Source organism: Amphibalanus amphitrite, unplaced genomic scaffold (assembly GCF_019059575.1).
Source record: "Amphibalanus amphitrite isolate SeventyFive unplaced genomic scaffold, NRLGWU_Aamphi_draft 000080F_arrow, whole genome shotgun sequence".
Lineage (NCBI taxonomy): Eukaryota > Metazoa > Arthropoda > Thecostraca > Balanomorpha > Balanidae > Amphibalanus > Amphibalanus amphitrite.
Genome location: NW_024881576.1, coordinates 259149 through 284421, shown reverse-complemented (window position 1 = coordinate 284421; position 25273 = coordinate 259149). Strand labels below are relative to the sequence as shown.

Below are 25273 nucleotides of genomic sequence, written 5' to 3'. Positions count from 1 at the left end.
AGCGACAGGAACTATCTGAGCTTCCTGTGGTGGCCAGAAGGCGACACTTCTTCAACACCACGTGTCTTCAGGATGACAAGACATCTGTTCGGAGCGACATCCAGTCCCAGTTGCGCGAACTACGCTCTTCATCGGACGGCAGAAGACTTCGGCACAGGATACACCCCCGAAGTGAAGAAGACACTGCAAAGAAGTTTCTATGTGGATGACGTATGCCAATCGACGACGTCAGAAGCCTCCGCTGCGAAGATGGCGCAGGACCTGAAGCAGCTGTGCAGCATGGGTGGCTTCCGACTCACGAAGTTCAACTCCAACAGCACCGAAGTTCTGAGAGCGCTATCAGAAGATGACAAGGGAAAGACTGAAACTCACCTTGGACAGGAAACCTCTTCAAGCGAGAGAGTCTTAGGTGTACTCTGGGATACTCACAAGGATGAGCTTGGATTCAGCATCGACGTAGACGCTCTCAACAGAAGACCACGTACTCGACGCGGAATACTCTCCGCGACCGCAGCCTGTTACGACCCGTTAGGCCTGGCTGCTCCTCGCGTTCTTCAAGGACGGATGATTCTTCAGGAACTGACGCGTCTACGAACCGGCTGGGACGATGACATTCCCAATGAAGTTGAAGAAGAATGGAACAGATGGCTGAGTGGGTTGAAGTCCCTGCCAGACGTTCGCGTGCCAAGATGTTATGATCCATATGGCATAAGTGCCGCGGATGCAGTGAGTCTGCACCACTTCAGTGACGCCAGTCTGAAGGGCTATGGCACCGCGTCATACATACGCACTGTGCGCGGAGATGGTGAAGTGTTCGGTTCCCTGGTTCTTAGCCGAGGCCGAGTCGCTCCGCTCAAGGCGATTACGGTCCCGCGTCTTGAACTAGCCGCAGCCAAGCTTGCCGTAGACGTGAACCAAGAGCTCTTGCGAGCACTGGACATGAGGATCCATGACGTCACCTTTTGGACGGATAGCACGACCGTGTTGCGTTACATCGAGAACGAGACCTCGCGCTATCACATCTTTGTGGCGAATCGACTTGCTGCGATACACGCTGGATCGAAGAACGAACAGTGGCGGTACGCACCCTCGTCGCTGAATCCTGCTGACATGGTTTCAAGAGGAGTACTGCAAGACAGCGACATGTGGTACAACGGCCCGCCATTTCTCAGGAGCTCACAGGAGAATTGGCCAAGGTCTCCGTGCGTCGGTGAGATTCACCCGGATGACCCGGAAGTGAAGCAAGCGAAGACAAGTTCGGCAGCTGTTGTTGTGCAGAACGAGAAGGCTGACAACTCCAGCGCCAATCCCATCGATCGTCTGATTGAATATCATTCGTCATGGAAGAGACTCACGAGAGCAGTGGCATGGATCCGCCGAACGATCAAGACTCTGCAGCTGAAGGCCAGAGACGAGCAGGGAGCCTCGAATGTGAGGGAGCTCACTCCTGCTGACATAGAAGATGCCGAGAGGATCATCGTGAAGCATGTTCAGAAAACTCATTTTCTGCAAGAACTGACTGACCTGGGAGTGGGACGTGAGGTGCGATGTGCCAGTCGTCTGTCGCGGATGAGCCCATTCGTGGAGGACGGTCTCATCAGGATGCGCGGACGCTTGATGAACTCTGCGTTGGACTGGGCTGCCAAGCATCCTCTGATTCTCCCAGACAAGGACAAGGTAACTGACCTGATCATCGCTGATCGTCACGAGAGGGCAGGACACGAAGGACGTCAGTATGTTCTTTCTGAACTCAGGACTCGATACTGGGTACTGAAAGGGAACAGTGCAGTACGACGGTGTTTGCACAGATGCGTGAAGTGCAGAAGACGACAGCGCCCAGTTGAGGGACAGAAGATGGCAGACTTGCCACAGGATCGTGTAGAGGAGGCCACTCACCCGTTCAGTAGCACTGGTGTAGATTACTTCGGGCCGCTATACGCCAAGAGAGGTAGAGGTCAGGTGAAGAAGTTTGGAGTCATTTTCACATGCCTCAGCACGAGAGCCGTGCATCTCGAGCTCGCAGACAACCTTTCTGCGGACTCATTCATTTGTGCCTTGTGCCGCTTCATTGCGAGACGCGGGAACGTTCGCCTGATGCGTTCCGACAGGGGAACGAACTTCACAGCAGCAGACAAGGAGCTGAAGGAAGAAGTTGATGCACTGCACGCGAACGAAGAGAAGCTGAAGAGAGCGATGCTGGACAAGGGCATCGAATGGATGTTCAACGTTCCTGCCGCTTCCCACCACGGCGGTGTGTGGGAGCGTCTCATCAGATGCGTCCGGAAGATCCTGAATGGTCTGTTAACCAGCCAAACATTCACAGAAGAGACGTTGCACACACTCTTGTGCGAAACCGAGTGCATCATGAACAATCGGCCGCTGGTGCCGGTTTCGTCGGACCCTCGTGACGAGGTGCCTCTGACTCCGAATCACATCCTGCATTTGAAGTGTGTGACACCGGTATGTGATTCTTCAAGTGAAGATGACCTGGATGGACCCAAGAGATGGCGACAAGCTGCTTACCTAGCTGAGCAGTTTTGGCGTTCGTGGAGACGGCTATACTTGCCTCTCCTGCAGCAGCGATCTCGCGCTGCCACGAGAAGTCGGACGAACCTGCGGATCGGTGACGTCGTCGTCATGGTAGACGAATCGGTACCACGCGGTGTGTGGCCGCTGGGTCTCGTGAAGGAGACCCTGATGGGTAAGGACGGGCGTGTGCGCTCTGTGAAGGTCCGCGCTCGAGGAACCACGTTCCTGAGACCTGTCACGAAGGTAGTGAAGATTCTGGGCGCAGAAGAGCAGTCTTGGTGAAGCGATGGAGCTGCAGCTACACTGTATAACACAGCATGAGTCTAGCAGCACACCGCTAAGTCATTAACACCGGACACTTAAGATCATGACACGCCACACAGGCTCATGACACAATCACAATGATAGACATCAGGAACGGTGCATGTATAATGTATATAGGATGCGTTCTACTTCCGTGTGTTGATGCTGATCTCAGCGACGCTTGTTTCGGTAGGCTGTGCAGTGTGCCTATGTGTTGTTATATGTATAGTTAAGAAGTTGGTTTTGAACCTGGATGGTTCAAAGGGGGCGGGTGTTAGCGCCGCACGGCCCCCAGCAGCGGTGCCGTTGCGACGCCGCTCAGCGGCGGTGCCCTCCGCCTATGGTAACTACGCTATGTTGCTATGGTTACCGGATTGTTTTGTTTTGTTTACTTTCTTTCGGCTCGATTTTGACAATGTCTGGATAGAATCTGAATAATTACGAAAGATAAAGACGAAAGATGTGATTGATGACGTGCAAAAATGTTGTTTGAGTGAAAAGGAAGAATTTTGGCTATGAATTTAAGCATGAACCTTGTTCGTTACGCCGGAGAGTGACAATTTGTCGGTAAGCACTAAATCGTACCAAATGTCGGATGTTATTGTGAAGCGCTTTGCTTATTATTCTGAAATTATCGTGATACGACTGAACAATGTTATGATACGGATTTATTTGTCTGGAACTTACCTTGTTTTGTTTGTGTGTATGCGTGTTTTAGTTACGGCTCGGCTCAGGCTCGGCTCGGCTCCTGGCTCCTGGCTCCTGTTGTACGAGGCTCTGTGGTATCGGCTCAGGCCGTTAGCGCTGGAAGAAGGAGGAGGAATGGAGGAGAAAATATAGAGGACTGAGAGCCCGTGAACGACGTTTCTCATTGACGGCGCGCGAACAGTCATGTTAGGCAATCGTTTACAAAAGCTGCAAACATAACTCGCGGTTGCGTCGGCTCGGGCATCCAGCAGATACCTGAAATCTGCTGAAACATAAATCATGTCTGCGGGAGCTTCAACTTCAGACGCCATGAAAGCAGCTTCATATTTATCTTAGATGCACTCTACCTACGAAATGAGGAAAAAACGCTACCTACGCATTGCATTTTTGTCACAACATGATACAAATGAATTAACCACTGACATGCTTAGTGCTCCTCTGGTAATAGCGTAATTCACATGCCTAAATAAGAGAAGACAATGCATAATTTCGACAGGAGACATTCTATGATTAAACTAACGAACATACTGAATGAAGAGGTATTCGCCGCATATACACCCTAACATGTCTTAGAACAACATCGAGATGGCCATAACTACATCTACAGCGGCCTTCCATAACGCTCAGGCCGTGACAGCTGAGCACAAAATGACTCTGAAACGGCAGCTGACGGTCATAAAATGCTCTATACATCTGACGACGACGCTAACCCGCCGGTCCGCGAACGGCGGCCAGCGACAGCACATCCGCCGGCTCGACACAAACCACAAACACGTCACAGATACCCTATCTCACTGTCGCCAACTCAACTCACACACAACACACGCGAATGTCTATCCAGCTACACAACCAAACAGGCCCGCCGGCCACAGCTCGGCGCGGGTCGGCTCCGTGGCGGCGGGGGCATCGCCGGCTCGCTCTGTCCGAGTCCTCAGCGCACGGCGCTCTGATCTACAGGGACGCCTCCCCCGCCGCCTCACTAGTACACCATCACCTCACAGAGGATCGCCGTGAACAGCTTGCGCCACCGGTTGGGCACGCCGTACGCCTTGATGTAGACGTAGCGGCCGCGCAGCTCCCTGGGACACGCCACGTGCAGGCGCGGCCGGAACAGGGCGCCGTTCTCTCGGCTGACGTAGTCGCACTTGTGGCTGGAGCGTGCGTCCACGTTCACCTGGTGCTGCTTGTTGCTGACGTAGACGCTCAGTTTGTCCAGGTTGAGCACGTAGTCGCGGTACTGAGTGGAGTTGTCTGCCGGTGACGGCGCAGGCACAGGGTGAGAAATGATACGAATAATAAACACAGCGTCACTCGTTACAGACGGCAGGGACGGCATTCTCGCACTGTGATTTAATCGGAGAGCTAATTGAGTGAATAATGCACGACAGCAGCTGATTTAATGAGCCTAAAACACGGCAGGACGAGATTTATGACCATTGTTTGGAGATAACTCGAATATCCCCAAACACTGGCCATAAGTGGCATTCATTGAAGCTGTGCAATACTGACATTCTATTGGTAATCGATAACAAAAACAGGTATATCCACCCACTAAACGATAAGTACTACAATACTGAACGGCAGGCCTGTGTCGATGTTGACGGTAAGAGTGCAATTGTTTACCTTCGCCCTTGCCGTCCCAGAGAGCCAGCACGACTCCATTCATTTTCCTCCTGCGCCCGAGGTCGACCATCCAGACGGGGTTGTCCACGTAATAGTTGTCCAGGATGGCGCACTTGTTGAGGTGGTGGCTCTCGTCGCCGTCCACGGCCAGCTTGGAGTTGCCGTACGTCCAGTCCTTCCAACTCTGCCGCTTGTCGTTCACCCAGGTCGGACGCTGGTACGCCAGGTTCTCCACTGTTGATGTGCGTTATTCTGTCAAGCTTCTCAATAAGCTTTCATGAACAAAGTTGTAGAAAGGAAGGTAAAATGAGGCACGGTAACAGCGTCAATCGAAGCCGTCGATCGAAGTCGTCGATCAGTTAGGCCTATTCAGGCAACTATGATTCGTCACACAAAAGTAGCACTATGGGTACAGACTACAGAGCGACCCACGCTGATATCAGCCCCGCTATTTTCGGACACTGAAGCAGCACTCACTGCATGGGGAGCCCTCGTTGACGCGGATGTATCCGGGCCCGCAGAGGCCGCGGTTCGGACAGCCCAGCACGCCGGCCCGCATGGCGATCTGCTTCCTCCAGTCGACCGGGTGCAGCCGGATGTAGCTGGCCACGAACGGCTGGTTCAGGTAGTGACGACGCTCCGTCGCCGTGTCCATGTTGCCGGCAAACACCTGTCGACGACAGCACACGGGTCAGTTGGACGGTACAGCCGCCGACTCACCGGTCAGTTGGACGGTTCACGGTACATCGACCCACGGGTCAGTTGGACGGAACAGCCCCAGGGCAGTCAGATGACGGCACTGTTGTCTAAAACACTGGCGATCTTCCCACTACACAGAACGAGTAGATCAGCCAGGATCGGCTTGCAAGCTAGCTACATTGTGCTAGGACCGACCTTGGGGTCGAGGTGGTTGTCGTCTTTGTAGAAATGCCAGACGACGCTGTTGTTGCTGTAGGATAGGCTGTACTGGGTGACGAAGCGCTTGCGTCTGCCGTCTCCTCTGCCCAGGGTCACGATGCCGGTCACCTTTCTCGGAGGGCCAAAGTCAAACTGCAGCCACTGGTTCCCTGAAAGCAATTAGTGACTTAGAACGATGCCCCATATTTGCACTTGTCTTGACAAGTTGTCAAGTGGAAAATATATGCATTCTTATGTTTGATATAGTATAGATATCATTCCAGTGAAATTGCAATTTTAGTTGCATATTTTTCTTTTTACAAAAGATTAAAGAAAATAGAAATGTTGGGATAATTAATTGCAGATGTTGACATATATCTCTTACTGTTTTTGTGTCTGGAGCACCAGGCCGAGCTGCTGAAGATGACCCCGTCCTCGGGCTGACAGGAGCGCTTCCTTCTCCACCGCGGAGAGCTGGAGGCCGTCACTTTGGCGTGCGGAGGCACGCTGATCAGCTGACGACACTCTGAAAAATGGATTAATCAGCTGATGACACTCTGAAACGGGGTAATAATCAGCTGACGACACTCTGAAACAGGGTAAATCGTCAGCTGACGGCGCTCTGAAACAGCGGTAATAATCAGCTGAAGACATTCTGAAACAGAGTATGTATCAGCTAACGTCACGACACTCTGGAACAAAGCAACTGTCAGCTGACGGCACTATGAAAGAGGGCAATTTTCAGCTGACGACACTGACGTACCTACGTACTGAATGCGAAATACTTAGCTGACGCCATTTTAAGCACGGCAATAAAGAGCTACCAACACTCCGAAATATAACCCTCGCCGGACCTATTGGTTTTCTACATACGCGCCGGCCGAGGGGGGGGGGGGCGGGTACGACCCCCCCTCGCCGTTTCGCCCCTGGTGGAGCTAGCGCGTCGCGGAAAAAACGAGCGTGTGCGCCGTTACGAGACGCAGAGATTGGTACCCGATTTTAAGGTCCTAGGTCAACCGGTGACCTCTGAGGTCAGGTCAAGTTGCCCAAAGTACGGTTCAGTTTTTGGTGAATAGCTTCGCAAAAAACGGCCGCAGAGCGCCGATTTTGGCAGCATCGTGTTCGTCTCGCTCAGGCGCGTCGAATGATATACTTTTTGTCCGGGTCAGGTCAACTTGGGGTGTTGACCTCAGGTCAAGGTCAGGTCAGCACCCCCAGGTCACGAAGTTGGTCGAAAGAGGTCATATCGCATATCATTCGATTCGGCAGGTCTTCCTGAGTCCATTGGTGGCTTTTGCGACTCGCTAGCTCAATTTGATCAAGAGTTATTGACGAAAAACTAATATGACCTTGATGACGTCATAAATGACGTCACGCAAGGTCAACATTGCAAAAGTGACGCATCTAACCTTGCAAGGAGTGCATCAAATCACGATTCTGTGTGCTTGAGATAGTTGGAGATCGTTCCCGGCTCCAGAATAGCAGTTTGAATTTTTCCCCCTTGACTTATAATGGTGAGGTCACGAGAATGACCTGACCTCATATGACCTTTAGGAAAAATCCGAGATATACAAGTTGTGGGACTCATAATGGATACTAGATCCTGCAAGTTTCATTTCCCTGTGACATCTCCTCTGGCAGTGAGGGCGTTGCGAAGTTGCGACATCTGAAGACCGTGCAGAGGTTCACTTATGACGTCATAGGTCAGTGACCTGACCTGACCCAAAAATGCGGTTGGTGTCAAAAGATCCGGCTTGGATCAAAGGTCAGGTATGCCAAGTTTCAGCCCTCTATCGCCAGCGTGTTCGGAGCTATCGCGAAAAAACCCTATGGGGAAGGCGGCACCCGCCCCCCCCCCCCCTCGGCCGGCGAGGGATAAGGAATCGAGTTTCAAAATAAACGCAATGAATAAATAACTCTACTGCTGTATATGGCAGGAAAACAACTGTTGCACACTTGTTTGGCTTCAAACTCTCGTTTGCAATACAAATTTGAATTAACTCAGGGAAGGCTTGCAAGAACTTCTTTCCCATCACAATTTGCACCTGAACGGATTGTATCTCATTATGTTGACGAAATACAATTAAGTATATCGCCAATGATGATTGATTTCTGCTTGATTATAGCTTTCGAACAACCGATAACTATACCTATTCAACTGCCTATATGTTGCATCAAACACGAATCTTGCGACGGGGAGGAACTTGCGCGCGGATAATTGCATGCGTTGGTCTCAACCGAACGGTGCTTTACGACTCATCGCGTGTAAAGAGCCAATGCTTCGTATTTAGTTCGGCCCTCCCAGACCGGCTGCATATTCACACTGTATGTTCGCCATGGATTGCAACTTACCCTGGCATCCGATGAGCTCGATCCTCAGGCTGGGGTGTCCGTGCCACTCCATCACATGGATCCGAACGAACCGAGCGGTGATTGGCTCATCCAGGTACAGATGACGCAGGGAGTGCGAGTCCGTGTTGGCCGAAAATATCTGTAACCGCACCGTAATTGGTCGTCAGCTGTGATTGAAGCCTAATCTTTATTGGAGTTGCAAACTGTCTTCCAAAACATTATACAGTATACACTATCCAGTCCGGCTTGCGTGACTGAGGGACTTACACAAAAGATCACTGTAAGAAAAGTAAGCGTTTCCGTCGTTTATTTCAACGATGACGTAAAGTTCATTAATTAAAATTGAATTGACAATGACATCCTGATTCCTGCAAGTGATAAAAAACTGCTGACAGCTTGATAAACAATGTGACAGACACGCTATTTTTTATTGATTTATAGGTATCGTGTATAGCTACCTTTTTCTTTCCGTAGATGTCGTTGGTGAATTTCCAGGTGTATGCGTCGTCGCTGTAGGAAAGCACAAACTTGGTAACCCATTGCTTGCCGTCTCCCCGACCTTGGATCATTACACTGGAGATCTGCAAACGTCAGGAAAAACGTCTTCAGAACGTCGAGGAGGAATGTCTTTCAGGACCAACTCACCCACTCATCATCTAATCGAGCATTAGTCTGAATTGACACGAGCTTTCCACCTAAACATTGCCATATAAGGTGAATTTTGATCTTAGAACCATGGCTACATACGATTGTAAAACACAAACACACCCGCTGGGAGCACAAGTTTGCAGACCGATGCAATAATAAACCAAGTGCGATCGGCCGCTATGATTCAGCGGTGATGCGAGCCGCTTCGCTGGTCACCCACCGTGGCCTCGACGCCCAGGTCGATGAGCAGCCACTCGGCCTCCCTCTTGTAGCCGGCGCACCAGGCCTTGCCGTTGGGCCCGTGCAGCCGGGCGTACTTGGTGTTGCACTTGGGGTCGGAGGTGAGTGTACTGCTGGCGGCCACCTGCCAGTCCTCGACCTCGCCCGTCATCAGACCCAGCGGCTCCGAGCAGCCTGTCGTCAGCACGGGTCAGCGTCAGCGTCAGCGTCTCAGGGGTTATGCATCTCAGTTTTCTGTCCCGCACAACAAGAAATGTGTGAGAAAGAAGTGTGTGAGACTGTGAAAATGTGTGAGAAAGAAATGGCAGAAATGTGTGAAGCACATCATCATCTAGGGGTACGTGTACCGTATGATACGCGATATGTGTTTGTTCCCAGAAAAGTGTTTGCCGAGGCTAATATTCATTGACATTAGGTAGTTTTAGGGCGTTGGGTATGAGTAGGGTAAGGGCGGGTAAGAGTACGCGGGCGATAAGAGTACGCATCAGCTGTTTCGGTTGCTTAGCAACGCGGGTTTGTCGAGTTCATGAAGTGACATGAAGCCGCCAGTGCGTGCATGTCACCAACGGAACGTGGGCGTTGAGCGGCGACGCTGTTGAGTTTAAGGCGATGAATATTAATTTCGAGCGTTATGATATTATTATGATATGGTACAATAATTTGGATACTTGGCAGTTGATATAAGGTACATTTCCGTGATTGTTGTGGGAAACTTGTGAGGTTATCTGGGGAAATACTGTACAGTGCAATATTCTGTTTGCGAAGTTTTGCACAACGTTTCGGGGTTGTTTTGTGCACGAATTGCATGTACGGTAAGAGGACGCACTGCTCAGGAGGGTAAGAGTACGCAGAATTATACATTAAATCGAATATACAGAAATATAGAATTATTAATCTATCGCTCAATGACGTTTGTTTTGTAGGTATATCATCAATGGAGCACTGTGATGCAGATGCGTACCCGAAATTCTTCCAAATACGAGCTATTCTCCTTTTTGATTGTGCATTTTTTTTTTTTTAAGAAACACACGACATGATTATTTCCTGATAATCACTTGAAAGATTTATTTTGTTTTTCTTTTTAGATACTAGAATTAACTTAAATGCCTTCTGAGTTTGAAGTTAAGCATTTGGACAGTGCAAGCTGCATAGGTGTGTGTTCATATGCTTGCATACTCCACCCGCCTGGCGTGCGTACTCTTACACACCCCATATGGTAAGAGTACGCAAGTGCAACAGTTCAGAAAATGTCAGTTTTAGACCACTTCCATTTACGCTGAAGGATTGTTTCCCCATGGGTTGATGGCTAGTTCAATGAACTTTAATATTCCCTATTTGCGATTTCTTTCCTTCAAATATTAAACAAATGAGAGCAAGAAATCCACTAAGTGCGTACTCTTATACGACTTCACCCTACCAATACAACTTACCGTGCACTGTGTGAGAGGTTACGGCCAGTGTGAGCAGCAGCACAGCTCCTTGCCGTAATATCCGTGTGGACGTCATGACTGAAAACAAGATTAGAGCATTTCAGGCATTTGCAGACGTTCAGGATGCATTTCGGCTGTATGAGTTTTTTGATTGATATGCATGCATTCCACAGAAAATGTGCAAAAAGGTTATGATAACTATGTTTAGTCGGTCAGATCTTATAGATATCCACTTTTCCTTCGTCCCACTTCTTCCCTACTCTTCCCTAATAAGTGAAAGCATCAGACATCCAATACCTAACGATGCAGCAAATCTTATTTCGCAGCACGGTACTGCATAGAGTGCTGTTTAGTGTTCAACGTGAATGACCCACCAAGGACAGCATAAGCTATTGCAGAGCGGGTGGCACTCACATTAGGCAGGACGATTTTTAGTCACGACATTGATCAATAAGCATTGCGTGTATGTTTAACTGGTCGTGTGAGCACTGAACATGCCAAGGTTCAGTCACACTGGCGTCTGAATTTTCCCGGTAAGTCGTGGCGCCTCTTTATAGGGCGATCAGTTTCACTGACCGCCGAAGGATATAGTGAGGACATATACGAAGCCAGGCATGACCCGTGCGAGGCCTTGATTGGCAAATTGGATTGTCAGCCGGCCCGGGTCGGTTTTTAAGTATTGATCGAGTTGTGCGGAAGGCACCTTTGTATAGGGCTTCCCGTCGCGGTCATTGATAGGTATGGCGGTGGCCGGTCAGTCCCCGCCGCCGACAGTGCAGTGACTTGGGAGCCAGGAGGTGTTACGACTGCAGTGTGTGGCAACGGGCGCCCCGCGCCGGCAGGAACAGCAGAGCTCACAGTAAAAGCATGGCTAGTTTCAAAATGGTGCCTGAGCACAGTAGCGGCGGAACACCTTCAATTAAAGGGGGTCACTGCCGACTTTTGGTCCCATTCTTTCCATGCAACGCCCATAGGGCTAATTAAAATGCCAAAATCAAACAGGGGTACGGTGCCCCGGTGCCCTCCCCGTTCCGCCACCTATGCCTGAGCATTTACACAAAGAGTAAAAAATGCGTCAATTGATTAGATTATGATAATTACAAAGACCCTTCATTTTGAATCCAATGTAAAAAAAACTCGAAATTCGCGATTCGACGAGTGGCTGCCGCTTGCCTGTTACGTCAATGAATTTCTGATATCGACTAAGGCAACTCCATGACACCTGATGTTAATAATGCCATGCATGAGCAAAAGGACATGACAAATGAAACTCGTAATGACAAAGGGCATTCTGAAGTGGTTGCTTAGATTGAACAAGACTGATTTTTCAAAGCCTTTTATATCAAAGGGACCGAGTGGTAAATGGGATCCGAGACAAAAACGAAATGACGCTATGCATAACCACTCGAAAGAGTTGTTCGCAAAAAGTGTCAACGCATCCCGGGGTTACGTCCTGCCCATGCGCCCCGCGCATTTCAACCCGACCTTTCGTCTAATCAGAAGTGACGCGCCGCTTTCGTAGCCGCTGAGACAGAAGAGGCGCAGCGCGAGCCTGCGCTCCACTCAGCCGACGTTCTTTGCTAACCAAATCAGGAAAGTACGGAGTGCATCTGATCAAATTGGCCCCATCGTCAGCCGCCGAGTTCAGGAAAGTGCCGCGAACTCGCCAGATTTGCTTGTCGACCTGCTACTGTCTGCAAATGCAATAACTGTCACACCCAATGTACGTAGCGCGGACCGAATTACACAGATGGTGCACTTATCAGGGACGTTTTACATTGTTCCAGTCGCCGGCACGCAGCATAGCGCAATTGGTGCTGGAATACTTGACAGGGAGGATTTTTATGTTAACACGCATTATAAATCTCAGTAACGGTCCAGCAGCTCGGTGGACATCGCGGTGATTTATAAAATGGCGCCGTTTACTGTCTCATTAACAGTCCAAGTTTTGGACCAAAAGCTAATTGCACATCGGTGGGAAAGCGGCTTCACTAAACAGCCTGGCCACAAATACTGCTCGTCGACCCGGTCAAGTGGACAGGTGACCTGAGTTGGCGTCGGCCGGGACATTGGTGATTTGTGACCGGGCCGGGGGCGTCTGAGGGCGCTGTCCAGTCACCGGCTCTGTGCCCGCCGGCCGCACCGTGTCCAATTTGTCCGGTCAGCTAGCAGTGGCCAGCTGTCGGTGCTGAAGACGCACACCTGATCGGCATCGCTGCACTGAGTGGGCTGCTCGCGCGCCGGACAGCTCGCTCTCGGCGGCCGCATTCTGATGGTATCGGCCTGCCGGCTCCGCGCCGCCCGCCTCCGACCGAGAGACGGACGGCGTACAGGAGAGCTCAATCATCGCAGGGCGCACACACCGCTCGAGTTGAGGCGGCGCCGCGTGAGGAGAGGGGCCCGGGAACGGAGCCGACTCCGGAGGCACGGACGCACGCATAGCACGGCCTTTAGCGGCGGGCGGAGCTGAACGGTGGCTCGACCGGATTGAAGCGCCTCGATGCCGGTTCTGACGCGCCACAGTGATTTATTGCCGTCTGAACTTGGAGCTGGTGCGTGAATCAGGTAGTTAGGACACCAGTGAACCGATAAGCGCGGTTCACACGTCCAAACTGATGTAATTACAGGCGGTGCAGCAAAACGGCCGATCAGAGACGGCCGTATTTCAAGGTAACGGTAGAGATTGGCGAGGAATGTCAGCCAGTGCGCAATCGATCACCTTACTGCCGCTGCAGTTACGAGGGCGCTAAGCCCCGCAGTGCCATTACGGATAATCTTCCTTTTTCAGTAGGCATGTCTTTTTCTCTTTTCTTTTTAGTGGGTACGGCCCGAGTTCTGAAGGAAGCGCTGCGTTGGATGACCCTATCACAGCGTCAAGATCCTGGACTAGCCATCGCCAACGTTTACCTGCTAAATACTTGTTTCCAGCTTGTAACCAGCAATCTATGCGTGTCCCGGGCTGTGCGTAGGCTATTTCTGGGGTCGTTACCAGCGTGCTTTCGTCCGGAACACCGCCCATTTCGCGCGTTCCAGGCCGCCAATCGGCGTAATTTTGCGTTAATAGCCGGGTTTCAGCTGGAGTCGGCCCCGCGGGGTACAGTACCGCTCCCGTGTCTGTCCCGTCCGTCCCGTCCTGCCGGCCCACCCCGGCTGACCCCCTAATGACCCCTCCCGTCGGCGGCGCCTTCTGTCGGTCCCGGGAGGCCACCGAGACTCCCTGATAATCCGGGTGCTGACGGCAGCTTAGGACGGGAGTCGGAGACCGACCCGGCATGGCTCAGGATGGGAGCACGATAACGAGGGGACCACACCGGTGACCCCAACGGACTGGTGCTAGATATTCGGGGATACCAGTCCGGCTGAGCCACACACGGTGAGACGTGATGACAAAGTCGGGCTATGTCGCCGTTGTGCATGTCGCGCATTCTGCCGTGATGCGAGTTTTGGGCGATGATATGAAAATAGGGACCGGTGACGAGTGTCCATTCGGCTGCGACTGACACTTACACCTCGCTTTGTCGCAACCGATGAATAAACATTAGCTGACGCGAACCGGCAGTCGACTTTCTAATTCATTAGGTAGCAGCCACCGTAGCAGATCAGTCGGTATGTGTTGACCAGGTCAGCCGAGGTCATACCACAACACATCAACAGTGTTATAGTTATTATACTGAACATGCACCCCAGACATGTCACATGATATGGGCACCGCAAACCTGTCATCAGTTCACAGCTTATTAACCCTTCCGAGCCTGAATACAGCTCTCAACGACTTCCTTGGCTATGCACCGATGACTGCAATCCACCAGATGTGATCAAATGACCAAACCGCAGTCACCAATCAACTACACGAGGTCCAGGTGTCCCCGAAAGCGATGGACCGCGAACATTCGCTGACAGCCACTCCTGCAGCACACCTGAACAGAGACTGAAGGCGAGATGCCATCGCCGCGGGCCCGGCCAGTGATGGACCGAATGGTAATCACGCGAGTCACAGTACACAGCTCGGCACCTGGCTATCGGGAATGCCCAATGAGATCTACCTCTCCCACATGCCTGAAGGTCTGAGTCCGCTTCCGTCTGTCGATCTGACTGACTGACTGTGGCTATGGCCGCATGTCTGTCTGACTGCCCGCGTGTCTGATTGTCTGAGCGTATGTGTGAATTTTGAGTCTGCTCTTCCTCTCAGATATGCGAGCTGTCGGCAGCGGCGGCTCCCGTGCCAGCAGGAGGCGGGGGCGGGCACGGCCGTCCCGCTGACATTGCGGCGGCGGCTCCCGTGCCAGCAGGAGGCGGGGGCGAGCAGGGCCGTCCCGCTGACATTGCGGCGGCGGGCACGGCCGTCCCGCTGACATTGACCTTTGCCCGCCAGTGACGACCCTCTGCTGCCCAGCGCTGCGCGGCGGGCGGCCGGGCTCGCCACGCTACAGCAAGCACGTGCCCCCAGGCACGAGCCCGGGGCAGTAGAGAGGTATCGGCCTGACCCCGCCCTGCCCGCCGCGGCCGACACCGCGCCCGGCGTCTCGCGTGTGTAGGGCTTCCAGTGCAGTGAGCCCACCCGGCGCGGTGGCCGGCCAAATCCCTGCACGGCGTGATTTCAGGAACGGCCGCGCTTACCCGTGTCACCGCGCCTATAAGTCCATGGGTGCGTGCACAGAACATGCTGGACGTGTGCCCCATACCGTCATGGGCCATGGTCACAAATCGTGCAGTGGAATGGCCTTATCGCGGTCATCTCAGGAAAACGGAATTGGCCTGTGTGCCTGTTTTCTTTTCGACGAGACTGGAACCGTTACAGTCAAACGCAATGTCTCCACGAAAAGAGCAGTCACAGTTTTCACTGGCGCCACTGAAGAAGGCGGAAACTTCGCCCGTCGTTTGTTTAAGCATTATAATGAGAATGCTAATAGACTAAGTAGGTAGGTGCCAATTTAACACCTTGATAAATGGCTAAAAATGCTGACAAAGGCCTGTGGACACGCGCGTTGCCAGCTGCTGGCTTTATCATGCAAAAATGGGTGTGTCGCGTCAGCCAGCCACAAAGTAATATGCCCGGACGGACAAAGTGGGTCTGGCAAATTCCACCCATTGTCTTCATGTACCGTGCGTCATTTTCAATGTTCCAATCAGCGGTGATCTCACCTATCGGCCGATCTCACCCTATTGGTCAATGCGGCGCACGACGGCTGGAGTCACCTGTCAGTCCCCCTCCCTCTCTCCCTGGTCCTCCTCCCTCCAGCGCCGGCGATCAGTCGCAGGGCGGTCATCACTCCTCCGTGTCTCGTTAGTGACTCGCTGAGAACCACACCCTGCGCTGTGCACCAGGTGGCGACTTTGGAAACCAGCTGTGTGTGCGTCTGCGTGCGTGTTTGCGTCTAAGAGGAAACCACCTGGTCGTCTGGGCAGGTGTTTGAGTAGGGTCGGGGACGCTGGTAAGGCGTGAACCACAGCAAAGCTATAGCGAGGTGTGGCTGGTTACTTAGCAGCTGCCATAAAAGGCACAGATAAAAATATTGTTGTCATTCTGGTATTGCGTGTGGATGATAATTGATAGTTCCTCTTTTTTTCTCGACAAATGAGAGATTGAAAACGGTGAAAAATGCATATGAGAAAATGAGGCATTTGCAAACGATGAAAATGCTCATTGACATGAAATAGACGCAATAATTTCATCTTCTTCCGTGAAGACTTTTCGAAAGAATGCGAAGCGCGGAGTGCCACATCGTTTCCTTTCTTAGCCCTCAAAAACCAATTATGCGGAATGATTCCCCTAATCAACGTATAAAGCTACTCCAATAAGAGGAATGGAAAATCTCTCAGTACGCCGCAGTGCACTGAAGGAGCGCCCGGCGGCGCCGGCTGCGTGTCGCCGCCACCTGCGTGTGCGTCCGCTCGGAATGTGTCTCCGCTGCTCGCGTGTCTCCGATGGCTGTAGACCGGTGACAGGCGTGGGTGCCGGTGGCGGCGCGTGGGTGACCGGCCCGGCCCGACCCGACAGGTCGACCGTTTCGACACCGATGCTGCCGGCCGATTGGGTGCCGGTTTGAGCCGCGCCCGGTCCGTGACGGGACGGGTGCGGTGGACCGAGCCACTCACCGACCTCACCCACGACGGTCAGCGGGCCGGTCACCGACGGTCGTCGACGGCCACCGGGCACGTGTCAGTCCGACCCGCACACCGCCACTTTTACCGGTGTCAGACCACAGCAGCCGGCTACAGCCATAGTAAAAGTCTGCTTCGGCGCGATGTTGTAGGTAAATTGATAAGATGTATCCAATGGTTCATATATCCGCACAAGCTGTGGTTGCCTTCATTACACTCTAGGCAATAACTAACTGGGAACCATCTACAGGGTGACACAAAAAAAGCGGTCATCACCAAAATTCAAATAACTTCGGAAGTTTTATTCAGATCATCACCAAACTTCGGCCGCTTTAGGTCACACCTATTTAGCAGACATCCACCAAGTTTTAAGTCTTCACTACGAATACTTTTAGTACAGTGTGTGTTTTACGGACGCTCCACAATGTGCTCCAGGTGAGCGCCCCGGCGCTGCAGGGCGTAGGCACACCTGCATCCGGCGGGCAAAGTTGCCGATAACCCGATAAGAATAACGTTTCAGGGGTAGCACACCCCCTGAGCACTGTCTCCAGAGGCCATTGCACTCTGTAAAGTGCACAGCCATCGGGTTATCGACAACTTTGCCCACCGGATGCAAGTGTGCCTACGCCCTGCAGCGCCGTGGCGCTCACCTGGAGCACATTGTGGAGCGTCAGTAAAACACACACTGTACTAAAAGTATTCGTAGTGAAAACTTGAAATTTGGTGGATGTATGCTACATAGGTGTGACCTTAAGTGGCCGAAGTTTGGTGATGATCTGAATAAAACTTCCGAAGTTATTCGAAATTTGGTGATGACCGTTTTTTTTGTGTCACCCTGTATTTCAATTATGCAGCGAACTGCTCGTAAACAATCAATTAACTACGAAGAATAAATGATCCAGCAAAAGATGATTAATTTCTGGTTGGCTTTTGTTACAGCGACTGGCAGCGTTCTTCTGATTGTATCTTCCCTGTATTGTGATCCAAATATGGCAGCGTTCCATATGTAAAAACTACACCAACGCCAAAACCTTCTAAATCAAATCCTCGGATGACAGATTGACCACCATATGTTTTTAAGTCGTAGTAGAACCATCTTTAGTCAGCAAAACGGGTGATTTTTATAATGCGCAATCTCTCACAGATGAAGAAGCATTCCTAATAAATTAGAAATAACTGCAGGGATAAAATTGAATATATGCACCTAACTGTAGGGCGCCAATACCGTGCTACAAGCAATGACTGATGATAATTTTTAATTTTCATGCGAGGGTGTCCTGGGAGTGGGAAGTAGCAAAGAAGTAAACGGCAACATCAATGTTGATAGCGATAGGTACTACTTAAATTAATCGTAACGTAGCATTCGTGTGGAGAACGTATTTTCTCTGGAAAATTAAAACACTTATTTTCAAGCAACGTTTTGTGATGGCAGAATGATGTCGTTTCAAACTATCACATATCTATAAATGTGCATAAAACCTGTTAGAGATGTATGAAAGCCTTGGATACAGCGCTTAGGACGAAGGAGCGTTACAACGGGCGCCTAAATAGACAAAACCATCGCTACAGCTGAATAGAGCTATAGGATGATAATTATGTTATAAGATAACATCCCTTGCCAACTCCATATGACTTTCCGCATGATTGCTGAAATTTCGTTTCTCGCATCATAGACCTACTACGAAATTCAAGCTTCAATCTAATGCCAAGTATGTGCCTATACAAACAAACGCTACATAAATTAGTAAACATCTTTCCAAGTCCAATCATATTTACCACTTCCTTTGCCGAACAAATTGTCAAAGCCGTCCTTTTTTATTTCATATCTGGCCTACCTTGCGCATTAAAAACAAATGTTTTGTCCGTTTCTGGTGGCGATTTGCAGAGACGCACTAACCTCAGGGGGCATACAGTTCGACCACGGTACACGGCACACGGCACATCGGTCAGACCCCATCCATCTCCGCGCACCGGCCGGAGCGGCCTGCGGTGTGTGTCCTGAGCTCACCTGCACTGCGCGCGCTGCCTGTTTGTCCAGAACAGTCTCCGTCGCTCCCTGTCGGATGGACGACACTCGCTGTTTGCCCTCCTGTGTCACAGATGCGGTGGACTCGGCTCGGACATTCCAACAGCGCGGTCCTCACGATCGGACGTCGCCCGTCCACAGGCGGTGGAGCGGCTGGGGTAGCCCCCGATCCACCTGGTCTGGGGTGGACAGATGGAACTGTCTCAGCTCCCTCTCCTCACTCCCGTACACAACACACACCTCCGTCCGTTCGTTCACCAAACCAATCACACGGCACCCACTCCCAGTCCGACCGGCCTGCAGAGTTCCAGTCGAGAGTGGAGAGCCGCGCCGTCGACCGCCGCTCGCCGCCGTCCACAGTCAACTGCCCCGCCGGCCCGGCCCGGCCCGAGCACCCCGCTCCGGCCCGGCACTCACACCCTCTCCCCGCGCCCCGCCCTCTACCTGGACAGACCTGGCAGCGGGAACTGGTACTATAGAACTGACGACTCGACTTTTGGTGAAGGTGCTTTTATAGAGTATAGAGGCAAAACAGAAATGTCCCACAGCTGGTGAAAATCCTGTTTATTCAAAACCACGAATATAGTGGGACAAAACGTCTACTTTAAAAATTGTTCGCCACCAATGGTCTTGATAAAACCCCCATTGCACACAATATAATGATCCACTAAAGTGCGCAAGACCGTCACCGGTATGCGTTAGTATACAGTAGCTTCGGCAATTCACATAGCTGAACGGTTCAAATTTGTTGCTCTTAAAGCCAACATGCCTCCTAAAAGCCAAACTATTTTATCGATCGGTTTTAAAACACTCTTCGGATACCTGAAGGCGTTGAACATTCAGCGCTGCGCCCAATAAGGTATATCGATTATGGCTCCATTGCGGAACCATTATGCGTGAGTGAATCGTCACGATGCATCTGTCATGTATGAGAGCCTGTGCGGCCAGGACGAGCCGCCATATATCACCAATGGCTGCGGTCGTGTAGCATTCGACAAAATGTGCGTGCTATAAAATGTCACTTGAAACATGACAAGACTATGTTGGTACTTGGTGCAGCTGTTTTCATAAAAAAAAAAATTCGTATTGTAGCCATTACCTGCTTCATGTTTATGAAGATCTGAGGCAACTCAATAAATATTACTTCAAAATTATTAATAATGTCTTCAGTGCCAACAGCATACGACCTAATCGACAAAAATATTGGCTAAACATGTTTATTTCATCAACGTTTTAATAAGGAAAAAAGACCGATGCATCGTTTAACTGAACTATTGATCTTTTAGCATGATTTAGTCTACACAAATTAAACTTAAGCTGTTTTGAGTTTTTGTTCTTACATGCTTCCTCCATCCATTATCTATGCCACTGCATTTGCCAGGAATGTGCGTTTCAGCTGTCGTGTCGTACCGCCCCATTCATCGACTGTAGTATGTATGATAAGTGAGGTAAGTGAAGCGCCCACGGCCACGGCTGAGGTGGGCCTGGCGCACAGCCTTTGATCTTTGCCGACCACCCCGGCTCGAGGTGTGATCTTTGCCGACCACCCCGGCGTCAGTAAGCCGGCCGCCCGGCAGACTGACGCCCTGAGAGGCACGAGGTGTGACGCGAATATCTCCATTCACTCGCGGGGTACCACCGGGAGTCCTGGCTCACCTAACTGAGGCAATAAATGTATCCATGATGTGTCGATTATAACATCGTTGAGCCACTGAAGTACTTGTCCCGATGTTCTTGACTGGAGTTGCCAGAGATCAAAGTTGTTTTTGATCGAAGATACAAAATAAGTGACATTGTTCAAATAATTTATTGGGATTTTAATGCAGTTATTATGGCAATGTACCGCCATCTAGTACGTAAAGACACTGAAGGATCTTCAGTGCATTGAAGCGCCCGTTAAACGTGGACGGGCCTGTATAGACGTAACGGGCAATGTGGTCTACCACGTAAGCGCAGTACCTCGATGGCAACACTGACCTTACGCCCAGTGACAGCTCGCTCCTGATAGCATGTCTGACGAATGAGCTCGTCGCATTTGATGAGAAACTGAAATGCATTTCGTGTACTACACCTGACTGGTCGAACCTCATTCACCAGCGCAGCGTGGCACGTTTGCGCTGCAGCAAATGTGGAGAATTCCTGATAAAATTAGCGCTTTTGGGGCCACCACGGCTGGTATGATCAAGTGATTGTGCCACACCCCAGCCTGTCCACCAAACCATCATCGAGCCAGTATGGACGGTCTCGGCATGTCGGGTTTTCGGAAAAAGTGTCATATCAATAAACACTCAAGTGCTAACATGCAATGTCTCAAGGTTGCGTCGCAGCACCGTATTTGGTGACGCATGGCGACAAATGAACGGTGTGGAGTAACGGTATCACAGGTCACTATATTGATCAAAGTCGAACTTCGCCGCTGCGAATGTGTGAACATATACGATCGGCGCTGCCTTTCAACGCCACATGTTGATTCAGATTGAGCTCAAAAAAGCTTTATATTGCGGTACTGTAAATTTTCAATTGGCCGTTGACAATGAATGGCAGCAATCCTTTACACCAGATAACCATGAATTTTACAATCGGTACTTTTCATCGAACCGCAAGCTATCGTGCTCGGTTGCAAATGCCTTTTCGTTGATTCAAGGAGCATCGTGAATGAGGTTTCAAGTTCCGCAAGCGTTTAAACTTCAACAAATGCAGTTAGCCTGCAGTTTATCATATGGAGACAGTGCAGCAGCTCGTCTAACTCCCGGCAATGTCAACTGGGTCACTGTCTGTGTACAGAACGGACCGCCATCGTCATGGCAATGGTGCATAGCCGGCCGACGGCGGATGCTTGTCCGCCTGGGCAGCCATAAACACGGCGCGGTGAGTCAATGAACCCCCGCCAGACGCGGCCATTGAGCGACATTCCCGTGTCCTCTGCGGCCGGACTGGGACGGGTCGCCAGGCCGGACGGCCGCGCCTCTCAGGGCTGACGAGGGGTCACACTCGAGCACCCTGTTCCCCTCTCCTGCTCCCTCCCAGCGCCAAGGCCTTGCTGATGCTCGGAGGAGTGGCACCTGGTCAGCACCAGGCTGATGGTCATCGCGACAGAAGCATAGGCCCCGTTTCAGCGGTGGTCAGCCGTGACCAGGTGGCCAAACATTCCAGCCGCCTACCAAACCGGCCCAGCGTGAGAGAGAGAGAGCAAATTATAAGCGACAGTGTCTCTAAATCCGCCAGCTATCTGCAGAGGTTTACTGTTGTAGGCGGCTGCTTATGGCTGGTTGAAGGATGGCGCCTGGCGGCGACAACGGGATTAGAACATAATGCGAAGCTGCGAACATCTCGACGCAAGGATACACTGGCGGATCCAGGGGGGGCCACGGGGGCCATGGCCCCCCCAAAGGCCTAAAGTGGCCTGTTTGGCCCCCCCCAAAACGTAAGAAAAATTGCTAAGAAAATATACCTTGATGGAGGTTTTTAGCCACTTGGTGAAGTAAAGCTTTCCACAGCATAATATGGAAGCAATATGGTAGCAGTGAGGGTCAGTCAAAAGTTGCGCGAGTGGAGTCGACCTTCAAAAAAGACATGTTGGCACGTGTTTATGGCGCGGTAGCTGGGAGTTGGCGGTGTTTCGCGTGGTGTGGCACAGTGGCGGATCCAGGAATTTTCGGGAGGGGGGGGGGGCGGCAAGTTGAAATAGGGGCGACCTGGCAAGCCGGGGGCGCCAAACCGTCGTCAAAATCGAGAGTTTAAAACCCACGCCGTGAGGGGGGGGGGCGTTGTCACGTCCCCCTAGGTTTTTCGCAAATATGTTTAAAACGGCTGCGCGCAGCGCCGCCGTTTTCAGTATACATTATCAGTTATCATATATCTTTTCTGCACATGTTGTAAAAATGTGAGACCAGGGTGATGCAAGGTCAGGTCACCAGGTTATTCCACGTGACCTAACCTTAGAAAAAGTTCAAATGCTCACCATTGCTATACCGACTGAACGATCGCTTTGAAACTTTCAGCAGTTGATGAAAGCAACAATATTCATGAAATGTATATCTCGGAATTTTGATATGTGACCTAAGGTCAGGTCAGCTTTGCGACCTCTCTATTATGTATAGGTAAGTCTATGGGAGAAAATTGAAAGGCATCTCTTTTGGACGAGCGTCATTCTAGACAATCTCAAGCATTGGGATACAGATAAAATTAACACACTTAATAAGAACATTGCACCTGTGACCACTCATTAGTTATGTTCCAGAGGTTATCCCAGGTCATGAAAGGTTTACAGCTGTTTTTTTTTTTGTTAAGAACTTTTGATAGATACATGCTAGAGCGATAAAAAACTCAGTTATGTTCAGCTCGACGATACGGATCGACTGATATGCAATATGATCTTTCCCGGTCAGGTCATGACTTTGACATGAGGTCAAATTCTCAAAATTGCCTTTAAAAGTCATCATATTGTTCATTCGACGCGTCTCGAACAGAAACGTGATGCTGGCAAAGGTAACGTCGAGACTCTCTTGAGTCAAAAGTTATTACAGGAAGACATTGTTAATTCGTAAAACGGCTATTTTTAGAGTTTTTGCCCTCCGAAGACTAAACCGTTAACCTTGCGTCATATCTGAGGACAGGTTACGGAAACACCTTTGAAAGGGCTATCGAATGCGCTTTTCCGCTGCATTATAGCTGTATTGGTATCCGAGTTAGGTATGTGCTGGTGTTTCGAAAAAAAAAATGTTAAAATAGGCAACATTTTACTTTTGATGACCTATGGTAACCTGACCTTTCACCTGACCTAAAAATGACAGCTGTTTTCGTTCTGTTTTTGGATGATCTTTCGAATGCCGCTTACCGCGTGTCGCTACGCGGCCCAAGAGCCGAGTTAGACGAGGGGGCGTGACCCCCCCCCCCAGCACGGCACGGAAAACTTAGACCACTAGCACGGCGCGGGTTAAATGTCGTAGATTGGCGCCGCTTCGTTAGCAAAAGAGATAAGCAAAAAGGTGGCCTCCATTTGCTGGTGCGTACTTCTTCTCCCGGTGATGTCCCTCTTTTCTGGAAGCGTCTCACCTATGCTGGTATGCCTCACTTCTCCTGGGGGCGCCCAACCTCTGCTTGGATCGCCCAATCCGTCATGGGAGGCTCACTTTGCTGAAGTCGCCTCATTTCTTCTAAGAACGACCAATTTGCTGTAGGCGGCCCACTTATCTGGGACGCCCATTTTTTGCTAGAAGTGCCCATCTTCTTCTTCATGCGTCCCGCTTCTACTGGGAGTGCACCTTTTCTGTTAGGGCACGCCTTTGCTGCTGGGGAGTCCCCTTTTCTACTGTGAATGGGGCGGCCCTTTCCTGTTCGGCGACCCCAAATTCTGCTGGGGGCGCCCCATTTCTGCCCAACTTTTGCTGGGGTGCCCCTCTCCTGCAGGGGCACTTATCTTTTGCTAGAGACGCCTCTTCTGGGGGCGCCCTTCCACTACGGGGGACGTCTCTCTCCTGCCAGAGGCACCCCTTTTCTTCTTATGGGGCTCCTCTTTTTGCTTGGGCGCCCCTCTTCTGCTCGGAGCGGGGCACCACTCTCCTTTTACTGGGGCACAGCCCCTCTGCTGGGGTTGCCCTTCCGCTGCCTCAGGGGCGCCCCTCTTGTGCAGAATATACTCCTTTTCTTCTTGTAATGAGGCGCCCCTCTTCTACCGGGGGCGCCCAACAGCTGCTGTCTGCTGGGGCGCCCATCTGCTGCTGGGGCGTCTCTCGTCTGCCGGATATTGTCAATGGGGCGCCCCTATCCTGCTTGGCGAGCCCAACCTCTGCTGAAGGCTCCACATCTCTGATCAACTTTTGCTGTGGCGCCTCTCTTCTGCTGGGGCGCCCCTCTTCTGCTGGGGGCGCCCCTCTCCTGCAGGGGGCTCCTCTCTTCTGCTGGGGCGCCCCCCTTTGCTGGGGCGCCCGTCTCCCGCTGGAGGCTCTTTTCTCCTGCTGGGCCCCATCCGCTGCCGGGGGCGCCCCTTTTCTGCCAGTGGCACCCATTTTTTATTATGGGGCTTCTCTTTTTTTGTTGGGGCGCCTATCTGCTGTTAGGGCGCCCCTCTTCTTCTTGGAATGGGGCGCCTCTCTGCTTTTGCTGGGGCGTCGCTCCTCTTCAGGGGGACACCTCTCCTGCCAGGAGTGCCCCTCTTGAACAGAAGGCATGTTTTTATTCTTGTAATAAGACGCCCCTCTTCTGCTGGGGGCGCCCATCTGCTTCTGGGGCGACTCTGATCTGCTGGGAATGGGCAACTGGGCGTCGCTCTCCTGCTTGGTGAGCCCAACTTCTGCAGGAGGTGCCCTATTTCTGCTCAACCTTTGCTGTGTCGCCTCTGTTTTGCTCGGGGCGCCCTCTCTGGCGCGGGCTATGGGCGCCTTTTTCGGATGTCGGGGGGGGGGGGGCGGCCGCC

General features: G+C 51.4%; 1 protein-coding gene and 1 long non-coding RNA gene across 2 annotated transcripts; one reads left to right on the top strand and one right to left on the bottom strand.

The window, feature by feature from the left end:
• Positions 1 to 2282: 2282 nt before the first annotated feature.
• LOC122379553 lies at positions 2283 to 3691 on the top strand. The gene is made up of 2 exons (XR_006256196.1): positions 2283 to 3399; positions 3551 to 3691. It is a non-coding gene; the product is annotated as an uncharacterized LOC122379553 (long non-coding RNA).
• A 158-nt stretch (positions 3692 to 3849) lies between these two features.
• Positions 3850 to 19208, bottom strand: LOC122379552 (lactadherin-like). Its single transcript, XM_043361841.1, has 10 exons — positions 18841 to 19208; positions 10731 to 10808; positions 9281 to 9474; positions 8871 to 8993; positions 8413 to 8551; positions 6446 to 6586; positions 6058 to 6230; positions 5641 to 5833; positions 5164 to 5397; positions 3850 to 4791 (listed from the first exon to the last, which is right to left on the bottom strand). Exons 2-10 carry the CDS (start codon positions 10804 to 10806, stop codon positions 4520 to 4522), a joined length of 1545 nt encoding a protein of 514 aa, XP_043217776.1. The 5' UTR covers positions 10807 to 10808; positions 18841 to 19208; the 3' UTR covers positions 3850 to 4519.
• Between the last annotated feature and the right edge of the window lie 6065 nt (positions 19209 to 25273).